The 15503-nt window shown below is 40.4% G+C and overlaps 2 protein-coding genes across 2 annotated transcripts; both read left to right on the forward strand.

Moving 5' to 3' along the window:
* Positions 1–2352: 2352 nt before the first annotated feature.
* Positions 2353–5680, forward strand: cav4b (caveolin 4b). The gene is made up of 4 exons (XM_054609999.1): positions 2353–2440; positions 2979–3216; positions 4147–4334; positions 5497–5680. Exons 2-4 carry the CDS (start codon positions 2980–2982, stop codon positions 5678–5680), a joined length of 609 nt encoding a protein of 202 aa, XP_054465974.1. The 5' UTR covers positions 2353–2440; position 2979.
* A 695-nt stretch (positions 5681–6375) lies between these two features.
* Positions 6376–15312, forward strand: fam50a (family with sequence similarity 50 member A). Its single transcript, XM_054609093.1, has 13 exons — positions 6376–6655; positions 6772–6856; positions 7075–7174; positions 7847–7977; positions 8687–8763; positions 9643–9709; positions 9871–9932; positions 10068–10144; positions 10592–10646; positions 11579–11627; positions 11760–11830; positions 12510–12620; positions 15049–15312. The coding sequence occupies exons 1-13, from the start codon at positions 6545–6547 to the stop codon at positions 15055–15057; spliced, it is 1005 nt and encodes a 334-aa protein (XP_054465068.1). The 5' UTR covers positions 6376–6544; the 3' UTR covers positions 15058–15312.
* Positions 15313–15503: the final 191 nt, after the last annotated feature.

The raw sequence follows: 15503 nt of genomic DNA on the forward strand, positions 1-15503 counted from the left end.
GCACCGTTCTTAGGTCTCATTGTCTTGGGATGTTTGCAGTGAGGTGTACATTTACTTTGACTCGGAAAGCATTCGGAATGTTCTCATGGCATCTCTCCCTCTGTCGAGTTTCAGTATTGGAAACATAGAAGTCAAATCCTTTTTTAAAAAATTGATTCTGCCTCTATGATTAAAACACCCTGTTATTCTGGATCACTGTTTGATGATGTCACTAAATTTATTGTGTCTAATTGTATATGTGGTAAAAAAAAAAACTGAAATCAATAAAGATGATAAAGTGATGAATGATTAAGGGTTGTCAATGTTTTTAAACTGCTTAAACAATCTGTATTCCAAGAGCGGATCTTAAGAGTTAAGCTTTCTAGCTTCTAAAACTGTAATTGTAACATAATGCAATATTCAGTCATTACTGCCTACCTAAGCCTACCTAAGCTGTCAAGTACGGAAGCCCAAGTGAGAAAAGAATCCTGGAGATCCATTTTTTAAGGCCGATCTAAAAAAAAAAAAAAACATTCCTGCTGAGTTTGTGATTTAAGATTAGTGAAAAAAAAGGTTTTACCTGGATAATCTTTCCTTATTTCCTAGTTCCTTGTTTGTCCTTGCCACAAGGCCCAAATGAGTAGTGCAGTCAAAAGTGCAGCACGACCCCAGGTTTTAAATAGGACTAAAAGCTTGTGTTGCATGTTTTAATTTCTCCTTGCACTCTAAACACAAGACACATTGATTGTGGGGCAGCACGTTATGTTAAACTATTTTCATGTCTTTCTTTTGACTATAAAATGTATTTTAATCAGCACTATGACATGGGTTAGTGGTGCAGATGAAAAAAATAATAATAATTCCAAGAAAAATGATCCTCAGAGCATGTTAATTATCTTAATCAAGTTAATTTGCCTATGACAACAGAGCTGGTGGATTCCTCAACATTCTTTGTGTAATTTTAGTTCATCACTACACGTGATTTGGAACACAGCTGATCTTAATTGCTACCAACGAGCTGCAGGTGCGCAGTTGAAATGTTAAAGAAAGTTGTTGTGTTATCATGTTTGAACCAGCTGGAAACCCCAGGTTCTTAAAAATGAAGCCAATGCGGATGTTCCTTAAACTTTCTTTCTGTCTAAAGGCCATCAGGGGGCGACTCCTCTGGTTGTTAGAAAAAGGCAGATTGTATAGAAGTCTATGAGAAAATGACTCTACTTCTCTTTTGATTTATTACCTCAGTAAACATTGTAAACATGAGTTTATGGTCTCAATCTCTAGTTTCAAGTCTTCTTCAATACAGCATGATGTTCATTTAGTAAATGATGCTCCTTTTAGAGTCAAATAGACCATAAAGCTGAGTATGCTTTAGGGCGGGACTACCTTGTGATTGACAGGTCTCTACCAGAGCGTTTTCCTGGTCTGGGAGTTGTCTGTGTTTTTGTCTTAGAACTTTAACCCTTTCACATTGTGTTTTCAGTTCATGAAAGTTAAGTGTAACATTTGGTCAAGGCATCAAAACGGCAGTCTACAATCTGATGGGTGAATTCACAGTGACTACTCCATATACAGTCTATGGTTTGAACTGATTATGCTTAGGGCCGTGATATCCCAACCTGCTTGTTGGGGCCCTCTGATGGTAAATCTCAGGTCTCAAGATGATTAACATATATACTTTATTTTTTGTCTTTTCTTAACTCCTTGCTTCTGTATTATTAAGTACTGCCCTCTTTCTCAAAAACTCAGCAAATGACACAATCTAAGAAGGGAACATGCGCTCTGATTTAAACTGGTCGAGAGTAGAATACATATTGGTGAAGATCTTGCTGAGACAAAGCTGAACTGTAAGTTTAGTAAGATTGTTTCTTTTGAGAAAAATCAAACATTTAAATGAATATACTTCCAAGTGACCTACCTGTTAATCATTAAAAATATGGTCCCACAATTTATAACACAGATTTTAACACAGAGATAATTTCACATCTTGACTTTTATAGACTAAGTCACTATTTTAGAGCAGCATGTAGCGGTAGCTAGAACACACAGAACAACAAGTACAGCTGGATAAGTCTGAATTAACACTTGTTTCCTGTATTATCGGTGTGTGTGTTTGATTGTTTCATTTTTGTGTCACGAAGGCACCCAAGTGCTGTAACGTGATCTTTTCGGGCCCAACCGCTCCTTCTCCTAAAATAACCCCCTCCACCCAACACACACACACACACACGGAATAAGAAGCACTGAAACACATTAGCACTTCTGGTGTGTGTGTGGGTGTGTGTGTGTGTGCCTCTGTATGAGCTCTCGTGAGCCAACTCAGCTCTCAGGGACATTTGTGATTAAGCGCTTGAACTGATCTCATTGACATTTTAGATTATCACTCTCTGCAGGGCTCCCCTGTCTTGTCTCTCAGCAAGGGCCTCTGTCACTGATACAGGATTAAGATAGCATTTTGAGTAAGGTAAGTCAGACATGATTCGTTGTTTCTACTGTTGCTGTCCCTGTGGAAGACCTGCTGTCATGAGGGCATATGTTGCAACTACAGTTTTCCACCTCGGTTCATGCATATGCTGTATCAAATCTGATACGTGTGAGTTGATTAAAAGTCCTTTGAGCAAGCTGTTAAGACTTTGATTCTTATCTCAAGATAAAAATAACACAGTTTAGTTTTTAAAATGGCCAGCAGCTATTTACAGATTTTGGTATGGCTTCTTTTTTGGGGGCTAAAGAACAGGTGGCAGCGCTCAGCTCGCTGTTACGTGCTATTTGTGTGTGTGTGTGTGTGTGTGTGTGTGTGTGTGTGTGTGTGTGTGTGTGTGTGTGTGTGTGTGTGTGTGTGTGTGTGTGTGTGTGCAGTGGTCAGCAGCATGAATGTGTGTATGTTAATGTCAGACCAGATCAGGAGAGGGCGACTGCAGGTTTGCCCATGTGTATAATTGTCTGCGCCGCCATCTATCTTCATGTGAGAACAAACACTCCCTCTCTCTTCCCTCGCCGAGGATGATGATGGTGAGTGACGACTGCCTGGTGGAGTGTAAGATCGACGATGACAGCGACGAAGAGCAGATAAACACGCCCCCTCCTCCTCCGGAGTTTGCATCCAAGGCCCCGACCCCAGCGCCCGAATCTCTGGCCCCTTCCTCGGCCCCTTCCTCGGCCCCTCCCACTGCCCCTGCTACGCCCACACCCACCCGCCCTGTCAACAGGGATCCGTATGGCATCAACCGGCACCTAAAGGTCCGCTACCCCATTTTCCACCCTTGCAGTGTTAGCAGTTGATTTAATGTATAATAATATATTAAACAATAGTACGTAACCATGTCATGTACTGCATCACCTAATGTAATAACTGCGTCACAAACTTGCGTACGTAATGTAATGTACACCCAAAACACGATCTTTCCCTAAATATATCCCTCTAGTAATGTTTTGCAACGACAACCAGGTGTTAAAAAAAAAATGCAAGGACGTGTTGGGTGTACCCCAGGGATCCATTTTAGGCCCTATTTCATTTTGATTATATATGCTTCGACTGGAGTCTCTTTTTAAGAAAGAAAATAACATCCCTTATCATTGCTAAGTTCATAACAGGCTGCTTTATTTCCTCTTAGAACCAAGCAAAACACATGATCTTCAGTCAGGTCTAAGTTGTCTTGAAGATTTCAAATGCTGCACGGCCAAAATTTGAAGATGGAGGTCTTAATCACCGATTGTGTGGACACAACTAGTTGTGTAGGCAATTTTCTCGGGCCTCTGTCTTCAGGTGTCTGTACTACCCGGAAGTTATTGCACTGCAAGGTTCCTGCTACAAAAGGCCCATGGGATTTTTTTCATTGTTTTTTGGATTATTGCAAAAAATAAGCTCTGCAGCAAATACGGGTTTATGATGTTTACACTTTTTGTTCTGCAAGATAATCTTCACAAATGAACACCACTTTAGGATTTTTAAAGCGAAAATGCAATTGCCATAGGTAAAAAAACTAACTTAAGGCAATACACGAACTCCACCATGGTCGTTAATAAAGAACCTCAAAATTAACGAGAGGGATATTTACTGACGTATTAATATCATAGAACAAAACGTTATAATCTATTGTGTTATAAAGCACCTCAGCCACTTGCTCTATAAATAAAATAACTTGACGCTCTCTTGTTCCCTGTCTGTAGGTGGAGGTCAGTGACGTACTGGCGGAGCCCGCCACCCTTCGCAGCATTGACCTAGTGTGGCTTTACAGTGTCGCTGGCTTCGAGACAGCTCGTATCGGGACGTACCGCTGCCTCTCCTTGCTGCTTGCCGTGCCATTCGCTCTCCTATGTGGTATTTTCCTGGCCGTTCTCGCCTGTCTACACGTCTGGTACGCTGGTGCATTAAAAACGCTCCCTCATGTAATCATTCACAGTCAAAAGCTCACTCATTCATAAAAATACAGTAAATGCAGAATATAGCTATAGTAGTTGCTCGGTGGTTCCCAATGTTTTTGACTTGAGGCCCCTGGCTGAAAGCAATGCCTACTTACAGTTGTATATAGCCACAGGTTATGAGTAGGCTTGCGATCAATGATTATTTTAATTTTGATTAATATGTCCGATACTTTGTTAAAGTTTAGAAATAAAAATGACAGAAAAAAGTGAAGATTCACATCCCGCCATTAGAGTGCTTGAAGCATCAACAAGATTGCAAAAAGCTGTGCTAGTCTATATTCAACACGATGCAATCTTTACATTACATTATGTAGCAACATGAATGATAATCAATTGCTCATTCGAACTATATAACAAATGCAATGTATTTGGTTTGTTGGTAAAAAGCTAACATTCCACCACTGAAGTTATTTATCCATAACAATTTTAATTTAGTCGACACAAAAAAAGCACAGTTTTCTATTTTGATTTTGTTTTATACAGCAATGCTGGCCCGACAACACTAGACCAAATTGCAAATGCAAACTAGTTTGGAACCTCTCGATTCATTTTCGATTTTACAGTGGGTCTCAAACACGCCCAAATATTAACACGCCCAAATATTAGAAAAACAATCGTGATTGGCTCAGCACATCTAAGGCCGCTGACATTTTTGTCCAAAGTGGAATGGACATGGAAGTTTCCCTGACAAATCTAATGCAGAATTTTCTTTCAAAACTGTTTAAATGATAGTGTGTCTTTAACATGTCTGAATGGGCCTACTGTTAAAACAGTTTAACATTTCGGGAAAAATGCTAATCAACAATCTTTCAAAGATTCAGATAAGAAGATTGATACCACTCCCAAATGGTAAAATGAAGCTACAGCCAACACGAATCTGCATGTTATGCATCAGAGGCATTACCTGTTCAGGGATTTGTGAACTACAGTAAAATAAAAGAAACTTTAGGTTTGCTTCATACGTTTGCTACTCCCCACCTGATTTAAGGGCCTCACTACAATTTACAATCTTTCAGAATGATCAGTAATAAATCTTTCTATTTTATTTCCTCTGTATGTCCTGACAGATTCCTTCTAATAATTCCCTCCCTCTAGGTTTGTGGTGCCTTGCCTACAGCTCAGCAACACCTTTCTTCCATGCGTACGGTCCCTGTGTATGTGTGCTGTGAATGCTTTCATCTCTCCCTTCTGTACCTCCATCGCTCTCTGCTGCAGTCAAATTGCCATTTCACTGTCGAACAAGGACTGGCATCAAATGAAAGACAAAGAGACGGTATGAATGTGAGACATAACGAGTGATATCGAGTGAGTGAGTGAGTGAGTGAGTGATTGAACGGAAGATAGAGCAAGAGAAATTATTGTGTAATTTTTTATTTTTAATTGGCATTGCCTGCATAATGTGAATGCAATTAGATTTTTTTTAAATAAAGCCAATTCATACAAATTATTATTATTTTTATTGTTATTATTGTTATTATTATTATTATTATTATTATTATTATTACTGATGTTGTTATTATTATTGTGTACACCTATGTGAATGGATTTTACTGATATTTTCAAAGATGAGATTAAATTTGATCCAATCAATCAATGATTGCTAAGAATTGCTTTTTTTCAGCTCTTTAGCAGAAAACAAATCGGGAATGTATAAATCTGGTCTTCAATTATCAAGCAAAACATTTTAATTCAATTGTATAAAAATGGTTTAAAAAAGAGGTGAAGCAATTGATTCATCAATCATCCAGGAGGGAAATAAAAGTAAGATTCTATGGCTGTCTTTCTGTTGCATATTTCATTGGTGATTTATATGTTAATACAATACAAATATACATACAGTGTATTTTATTCTCTCTCAATTTCACATCAATACGTTTTGTTGTCGCTGTGGGAAGGCACAATTCCGTGGTTTCCTGAGGGACCTGAAGGCATCATTATATATCTACCCCGTTACTACCCAGCATGCACCTCGTCGCCGCCATTTTTCTTGTTGTGGTGTGCTGTGAGTTCTGCGTCGTCTGTCTTTCACAGTTCTGGGGGAAACAAATCAGTTTTATTGCAGAATTAAACTTATATATTTTTTTGTTATTCGTGAGTTAAACTTTCAAACAAACAAGCGAGCGTCGGGAGTGAAGAGAGCAACATGGCGCAGTACAAAGGAGCTGCCAGCGAGGCCGGGAGAGCCATGCAGCTGATGAAGAAGCGAGAAAAGGAAAGAGAGCAGCTTGAACAGCTCAAGCAGAAGATCGCAGAGGTTTGTAACTTAACCTTTTACCCCCAAATGATAACCTGTGTATGTATAATAAACGAGCCCCGTTACTGTTGTCAAAGCAATAAGCGAGGTGTTGCTGTGTGTCTGTCCCCTCGCAGGACAACATGGTGAAGTCCAACATCGACAAGAAGTTCTCAGCTCACTACGATGCTGTGGAGGCAGAGCTGAAGTCCAGCACAGTTGGTGAGATTCTTCTTTTTTTTGTCTGTAATTTGATGAACATTTACGTGCAAGTGTGTTTATATGTGTATTAATAATCAACATTCTGCTCCTATTAAGTTGCCAACTCTCACACTACCTTCTGTCACATTGTTGACTGGCCGAGAATGGGACCCACAAGGATGTTTGACTCACAGCATGAGCTCCTGGATGTTTGACTTGTTTTCTTTTGTCCATATCAGGTCTGGTGACACTGAATGATATGAAGGCCAAGCAGGAGGCGCTGGTGAAGGAGAGGGAGAAACAGCTGGCCAAGAAGGAGCAGTCCAAGGAGCTCATGCTGTGAGTTGGCTCACTTTCACCCCAGCAGCTTTTGGCTGGTGGTTGGTCGAGCACACGTCTCTGCACTGGTTCGGCTTTAGCTGGTCTAAAACACAATTAATGAAATAAACATAGTGCACATGAATTCAATGCATTGTAGCAAGAGACAAACTATTGGTTGCTGCGCCCAGCAAATGAAAAATAAATCAAACAAAACATTCATTTTCCTTAACCTGCTTATCCAGTTAAGGGTCGCAGGGGTGCTGGAGCCGATCTCAGCTGTCAATGAGCGAAGGCTTTATTTATTATTATAAATAAATTATTTTCCCCTTTCTAAAAAAAAAAAAATGGTATATTTGAATATTTCTGCATACTGGGGTCACTGAAAAGTTCATTGTTGTGGAAACAAAGAGCCCAATTGTATTCATGTGTGATGATGTTAGTCCCCATAGTACCAATTTCACATAGCATGACCATTTTTTGAAGCTTGACCTCACTGTTGTGACCTCTAGGATGGTCACAGCCTCATGAAACTGTACACCCACAAACTGGAGACCTAGGGCATCCTTCCTAGGTACTCTGACAGTATCAGATATAAGAAAGCACAGTATGTAATGATGATTGTATGTTTTTTTCCTGGTATATCTGTCTCTTTATTTTGGGTGTTCATCTCTTATGCTTTTCTGTGCGCAGCAAGCTCGAGAAGCAGAAGGAGAAGAAGCGAAAGGAGGAGCAGAAGAGGAAGATAGCCAGTTTATCGTTCAACCCAGAGGACGAGGGAGAGGAGGAGGAGGAGGAGGAGAACGAAGACGAAGAGCTGGACTGTGAGTAGTGTATTGTAACAATGTTTGAGCACTAAGTGATTAGGAAACACAGAGTAGAGGATCAGTTTCAGCTGTATGCTGTCCCTCTTTTAGTGCCACGGTTTCGCTTTAACAAGATGTTTCTCTCCTAAATCTGTGTGCACAGACAGATTGCACACAGGTAGTCGGAGCCTTTGAGTTATTGATTGCTGTCGGAATGTAACGAGAATATCAACAAATATAACTTAAATGTTTTTTGAAGATTTCCAACCCTAGCGTTGAGGTCATATTTGTGGATTTCTTCCTGTTAAAAAAACTTGCATATATTGCAGAATATGTTGCTTTCTCAAATGTTTTGTTGTTGTAGTTTTAGGCATTTTGTTGCTTATTTATTGTGAGATGTTGTGATCAGTGATAATACCCCTGTACAGAGTCAGTTGAGGCTCCGTATGAATGTTGTACGCCACTTCTGCCTGTACGCTAACTATCAGGCTATAGCTGTGATAAAGTTAGCTTAGCTTAGCATAGCGTTGGGAAACAAAGAGAAACGGCTATGTCTAAAGAAAGCAAAAATCCGCCTGGCAACACCTGGTCACTGCTCCTGGCCATAAGATAGTACAGCAAAATAAGAACTGGTCGTATTTACACGTTTGGCTTTTGTACAGATTAAACAAGAAACAACATGTTTAACAGGAAGTTTGTCTAATAGAAGTTTGACTTTGTCGCACAGACTCTCCAGCTAGGAAGAAGTATCTGGGGAAAAATCCAGACGTGGACACAAGTTTCCTTCCTGATCGAGACAGAGAGGTGAGGCCAATGTGAATTACTCTTCTTCTTCTTCTTCTTTTTTAAAACATCCTACTTAGCTCTGATTTCTTAGCAGTGAGCGGACCTAAGATTGCTGCAATCCTGGGAATGTGTCAATTCGTATGAGTGCGTCTTCACATCGCAGATCGAACTATAAAGGCCGGTAGGATTTAAAGGTCACTTTTACCTGGCGAGCTGCAAAAAACACAAAATCCAGGCAATGATTTGGGCAAGAGGTAAGTAGTAAATACCAGGCTGTACCAGATGTACTGTAACTGGAAGTTAATAATTCCAGCAAAACTTTGAATAATACATTAAGGAATTAAAAGTTCAATTTAGATTTGTCAGAGGGGAAAATAGTAGGCCACTATTGGTGTTTTTGGTGTTCAGGCAGCAACGGCTAAGACACTGGAATATGAATTACTGAATGGCGTGTTCCCTGTCTGTCATGCCAGCTAGATCATCACTGGAAATGTTCTGGAAAATGATCTCTAGAAAAGAGTTGGAACCCTGATTTATGTCACACACTGCACTTCTACGCACACAGCTGTAACGTCACTAATGCTAATGTTCACACAATCCGCAAATACCAACAGTACCGGCACATCAGCCAGCTGAATGGATCAGGTGGTGGTGGCGACGGCGGCAGAATGGCAGTTGAACACATTCGCATGTCTAAAAACAATGTGCTAATGAAGAAGACTAAACCCCAAAACCCTCGTTATTGCCATCAGTGTTAGCTGAGCTGCCTGTGACACAGAGACCGACATCTGGCAGCACTCGTGTGCAATACAATTTGTCATATTTGTTATGCTTCCTGTCTCTAATGTTCCATTCATACAGCATGGCCCTTTTTTTTTGTCTGCTCTTTGTGTTCAGGAGGAGGAGAATCGTCTCAGAGAGGAACTCAGGCAGGAGTGGGAGCTCAAACAGGAGAAGATTAAGAGTGAGTCTAGTGTAACTCTAAACACATTCTGTCCCTTTTTGGACAAATGTCTCCGCTGTGAAGAATTCCTACCTTTTTCTTTCTTTTCCCCTGCTTTATACGTACAAACATGCACGCACATTCTCGATCAAAAAAATAATAGTGCGTTTCCTTTTCCTCAGGTGAAGAAATTGAGATCACGTTCAGCTACTGGGACGGCTCTGGACATCGTAAGACCGTCAAGGTAAAGCATGATGAGCAGGATCACAGGTTCACTGTTTTCAGTAAACCCTATGAAGAGTATTGATAACAGGGGACATGTATGGGCAAATAGCAGCACACTTTTTCATTATGTCTTTGTGTTTGTTTTCGCCCTCAGATGAAGAAGGGAAATACCATCCAGAACTTCCTGCAGAGGGCGCTGGAGGTCCTCAGAAAGGACTTCAGCGAGCTCAGGTGAGAAGACGAAAAGGGAGTCCCAACCTCAACAGTTACCGCACATGCCAAATAACTGTGGAGTCGCCTGTTCGATTCCCACCCAGGTTCTTTGTTGCAAATCACATCCCCCCTCTCCACCTCGGTTCAAGGTTAATCTCTGTATTATCAAACTGCCGAATAAAGGCAAAAAGACAAACGACCTTGCTTTACAAATCCAATGTATTATTGTTCTTATTGTCATGTACACGCCGAGATGCAGTTGAAAGCTCTTATTTGAAAAAAACCTCACATATAACAGAGATAGACAGACCCGTATAATAGAACTCACTCAGCTACACACACACACTGCATGCCTTCTCTGACAACATTCAAATCCCACACACAGAGGCTTTTAACCTGGAAAATTGGTTTTCCTTTTCTACATTATTGTGTAAACTAATTGGACTTCATTTCTTCTTTGTGCAGGTCTGCAGGAGTGGAGCAGCTTATGTACATCAAAGAGGATCTGATAATCCCACATGTAAGTACTGTTACGTGTGGTTTGACTTTGTTTTGACTCGTCTCGTTTCGCCTACTCCTGCGCTCTAGTGCTACGGCTCATTAGACACCTTCAATGTGCGTGTGTCTTCACACCCCAAGAATCACTCTCTGGTTGCAGTGGTAGACATTATATTCCAGACTTGTCAATTATATATATTTAAAAAGAAAGATTGAACTGAAAGATGTCATAGAGCAACACTATAAACACAAACAGAACCCCCCTAAAATCCCCATCCATCTTTACCCAACGTCCACATCCTTCTCATCGACCCATGATGAGACCAGCCAAACATAGAAAAATACAAAAAATAAACATTAATTAAATAAATTGATTTAAAAAAAAGTTTTTAAAAAATAGCAGCGCAAATAATTAATTAATGAATTAAATATAATTTATATATATATATATTTTTACTTATAGCTCTCCTAACTAGCAAAGCTTCTCACATGCTTCCTAATAAGGCTCAAACGGAGGATTTTAGACAGATGGCAAACACAGTTACAGTATAGTGAGTAACAATTTTATAGAAGACACCCAAAATCCAAGTATGAACCTGGAAAAAATAGCAAACGTAGGTGTTAATGATACTAAAGACCGAAGCCAAACTTCTTCATGGCTCACCAGTGGATTGGAAGAAGGGGAGGTAGAAGCTAAGCTCCCAGCAAAGCAGGGAGAGAAGTTACTTCACAGGAGTTGACCTCCATACTGACCCACACTGAAGGGTGAAGCCTGAAGGTGGTAATGCTCCCAGTGCAACATGGAGCATTTGTAAATCAGAGGTTGACATACCTCAAGACATGCTTCGTATGGACGTTGTTGTTTATTATTCCAAATATATATGTAAGGATATTACAGTGTAGATAAGGAGTTTAATTTGTCTTTTTCACTCTCTGTCTGTCTGTCTCATTCAGCACCACAGTTTTTACGACTTCATTGTAACCAAAGCCAGAGGCAAATCTGGTAAGTGAGCAACAGCCCATTCACTTTTATATATCATGTTTTTAAAGAACAAAAAACATTTAACCATGAGTATTAGTTTCTGTACTATATATGGAACAACATAAAGTTTATCTGTTTTGTTTCCCGCCACAGGTCCTCTTTTCAGCTTTGACGTCCACGATGACATTCGACTGGTGAACGACGCCACCGTTGAGAAAGACGAGGTGACGATTTTATTTTACTGCAGAAACAAGAGATCGTTAGAGGAAAAGAACAGAATTCTTTGGTTGATCCAAACCGGTGCCAACCTCAATGTCCCAACCTAAACTGAAATTATCAATAGAGCGTCAAAAAACACACTTTGTCTTTACAATGCCACCTATGTCAACTGAGAGTGCAAGGACACGTTAACTGTCAAGTCTGTACACTCTGAGATCAGATCTTGCTCACACTCTGATCCGATCAGCCAGACCACATGCTGAGGTGGTCTGGCTCGCATTGAGTTGGGATCTCAGTGAGGCATGGACAGCTTGTGGACACAATCTGGACAATTTATTAAAAGTAGGTCTCCATCATCTTCCTCCCCAACACAGGAGTTTAATCCCGAGAAGAGCAACGGGAAAAGTGGGGCTGGAGCCCAGCTGAGACCTGCTGGTTACGTTACCGCTGCTGAAAACCAACATTTACTGATTTTGCTGCTTTTGAAATAAAAGCTATAGTGTTTAGAATAAAGCTTTTATTTGGAAATAGCAAAGCGGGGAACCTTTTATTGGGAAGAAATCGTAGGAAAATGTGGAGAAGGAAAATAAAAATTCTGCATAGGTCTCATAGGGAATGACTTTAATTAGTGTGCGTTTTAAAAGCCATGTCAAAGCTCACCCAGTCTTGTTCTTTTGCCTCAAGTCTCATGCAGGTAAAGTGGTGCTGAGGAGCTGGTATGAGAAGAACAAGCACATCTTCCCCGCTAGTCGCTGGGAGCCGTACGATCCTGAGAAGAAATGGGACAAATATACGGTGATTTGTCTTGTTTATTTTTTATTTATTTATTTATTTTTCACAAAAAATAAGGTTTCATCTCATCTTAAATCTGATCTTTCTCACAACTAAAAAGGCTGACACATATTTTCCACAGTAAATTGATTTTCAGGGTAGATTTCTCCAGAGATTGACACTGTTGCGTGCACATTAAGTAGTGAGTCAAAGGCAGCTGGACTTGCCGTGTAGCATGTAGCTGCTCATTCAACAGGCTTCAACAGTTCCTCTTGAGGTTTTCTGTCATTTAACATCTCTGAGTGATTCCAAATCGATGAAAAAGCACTTTGTGTTAAAGGACCAATATGTCTTTTTTATTTTGGGTTGAAACTGAATGGTGAGGATTTAGACACTGTTGCTAATCACAGTGTTGTCCATGGCCCTTCCATCTTCACTAAATTAAACTATCCAAAACTCATTTAAAGCAGAGTTTAGGTTGAAGTTTGCTCACCGATCTTAGCTGCACACATTTTCAACATGAAGGAAGCCCCCCCCCCCCGTTCATGAGGACGTGTCTAATAAAGCGTCTAAGTCTACTTGTTCTGTGGAACAAGTTTGACTCACAAAAATGTCACCATAGATAATAAAAGAAGAATTTCACAAAAACTCCTTGTTGTCAGCAGACAAATGAAAGAACCTAAAGCAATCAGATTACTCAGTAATTTGGCCAGCCGTGATGATGATATGGTAGGAAGAATTTTGAATTAAAGAGATTTCATATTTTTTGCTTGTATAAGGTTCTTTATCCATAGTCGGAGAATAATATGTACAGTAGGTGAAAAAACAGACCGGAGTACCAGCACAGGAGCAAGTATTTTAGACACCTTGAAGAATAAATATCATGCTTCACACAATAACACAAACAAACTCACTGCTGGAGGCGGCGGCGCTAGATCAACTACTCCTGAGTTCTGCGATGTAAGAAATACTGTTTTTGTCAAAGGAGAGCATAGATAACGACGTCAGTTCCCTGTCGGAGCGGACTGTCTGATTGTAAGGTTTAATGGTGAAAATATTCTAACACTGAAACTGAACTAGAACTGAAGCTGCTATCTATGCTCTGTTCAAACAACAAGACTCCTTTTGACTAAAACAGTCATTTTGCATCACAGAACATGAGAGTTGCTGCTCTGCCTCGAGCTGTTAGTCTGTTCTTAATAATAATAATTGATTGTACTTGTATAGCGCTTTTCTAGTCTTCCGACCACTCAAAGCGCTTTTACATTACTAATCAATCACCCATTCACACCCATTCATACACTGATGACAGGAGCCACCATGCAAGGTGCCACCTGACCATCAGGACTAACATTCATACACATACATACACCGCAGGAACAGCCTGCGGGAGCAATTTGGGGTTAAGTGTCTTGCCCAAGGACACATCGGCATGCCGGAGCCAGGGATCGAACCGCCGATCCTCTGAAGCACAGCCGCCCGACATTCTTACATTACATTACATTACATTACAGTCATTTAGCAGACGCTTTTATCCAAAGCGACTTACAGGAAGTGTATTCAACATAGGTATTCAAGAGAACTACTAGTCACCAGAAGTCATAAGTGCATCTCCTTTCTTAAACAAGCATCTAAAAGCATAAACCAGAGCAAAAGTATAATGTTCCGTGTATCAAATAAGTGGTTTCTCTACATGTCTCGTAAATTATTATATTGCAACAAATTTTAAGAGCTTGGATTGTAACTCCGAGAACATGTTTATATAAAACGCATGTGTCTTTTTATTGCCACACTGAAATAAATCTACACTAGCGACCTGTGGTCATGTCCCCCCCCCCAAAAAAGAGAATTGGAAGTATTAACTCAAATGATCCCATCAGGGAAACTGGATAAACCGCACTGTGAGCGCGGCACATTACCGCGGCTCTGTCCGTATGATTGTTCTGCGAGGAGCCTCCCTAGGGTGGCGGAGCTGCCAACTTCTTCTTGCATGTGCACGCCACGGCATACCACTGGTCCACCCAGATGCCTGGCACACGGGCGCTATAATTTACGGTCAACTTCAGAAACAAAGAAATCCGAAACATTCAAGACCGCATGACTAAGTTTGACATTTAGAATTTTTGGAAAAACACATTTTTGCCTTTTTTCGCCGCCTCCTAAAATGTGCGTCCAATTTGTACCGAATTGTCTGTGGATCGTTACTGGACTGAGCGTGACAAAACACATCGAAAGCTTTGTGATATCTCATTGCGTTTTGATGATTTTGACCTATGAACTCTAAAAGACCTAAGAATCAAAATAACCTAAATTCGATGATAACCAAGCTGTTGAAACATGTCCCCAAAATGTTTCTGCAATTGACCAATAGGACACAGATATATTTTGATTTACTATTTATTTTTGAACCTGATACACTTCAGTCCTCATATTGTTTTTGTTTGTTTTTCAGATCCGGTGAAACAGCTGTCCATTCTGGCCTTTGGAATCCCTGATGCAAACTTTTTGTTGTTTATTTCCATCATATTTTACTCTAAATATGCTTTTATCAAGATTTGATAAAAGTACTTTTTTTACCTGGTATTTGAAATACTAGTTTCCCACCGAACATGTATTTGAACTGCCAATACAATGTTTCCTGTGAAAACAACCCCACACTCACGCGTGTACAGCTCATGAACATGTCGTAGCATCTATGCTTAATAAAAAATAAACCTGTCTGAGGTTTCTCTTGGTTCCCATTGAAAGGATGTTCACCATTCTTGCCGCGAACCGCATTCCAGAGCCAAAACCGCACTCTGTGCCTCCTGCTCCCACAGCCAGAACCAACGAGTCTGGAAGCGTAAACAGGCTGCTCCACCACCCTTAGCCTGAAGACACCACTCCCCTCATTTTATCATCTGCCTC

The sequence above is a fragment of the Anoplopoma fimbria genome, chromosome 12 (genome assembly GCF_027596085.1).
Source record: "Anoplopoma fimbria isolate UVic2021 breed Golden Eagle Sablefish chromosome 12, Afim_UVic_2022, whole genome shotgun sequence".
Classification (NCBI taxonomy): domain Eukaryota; kingdom Metazoa; phylum Chordata; class Actinopteri; order Perciformes; family Anoplopomatidae; genus Anoplopoma; species Anoplopoma fimbria.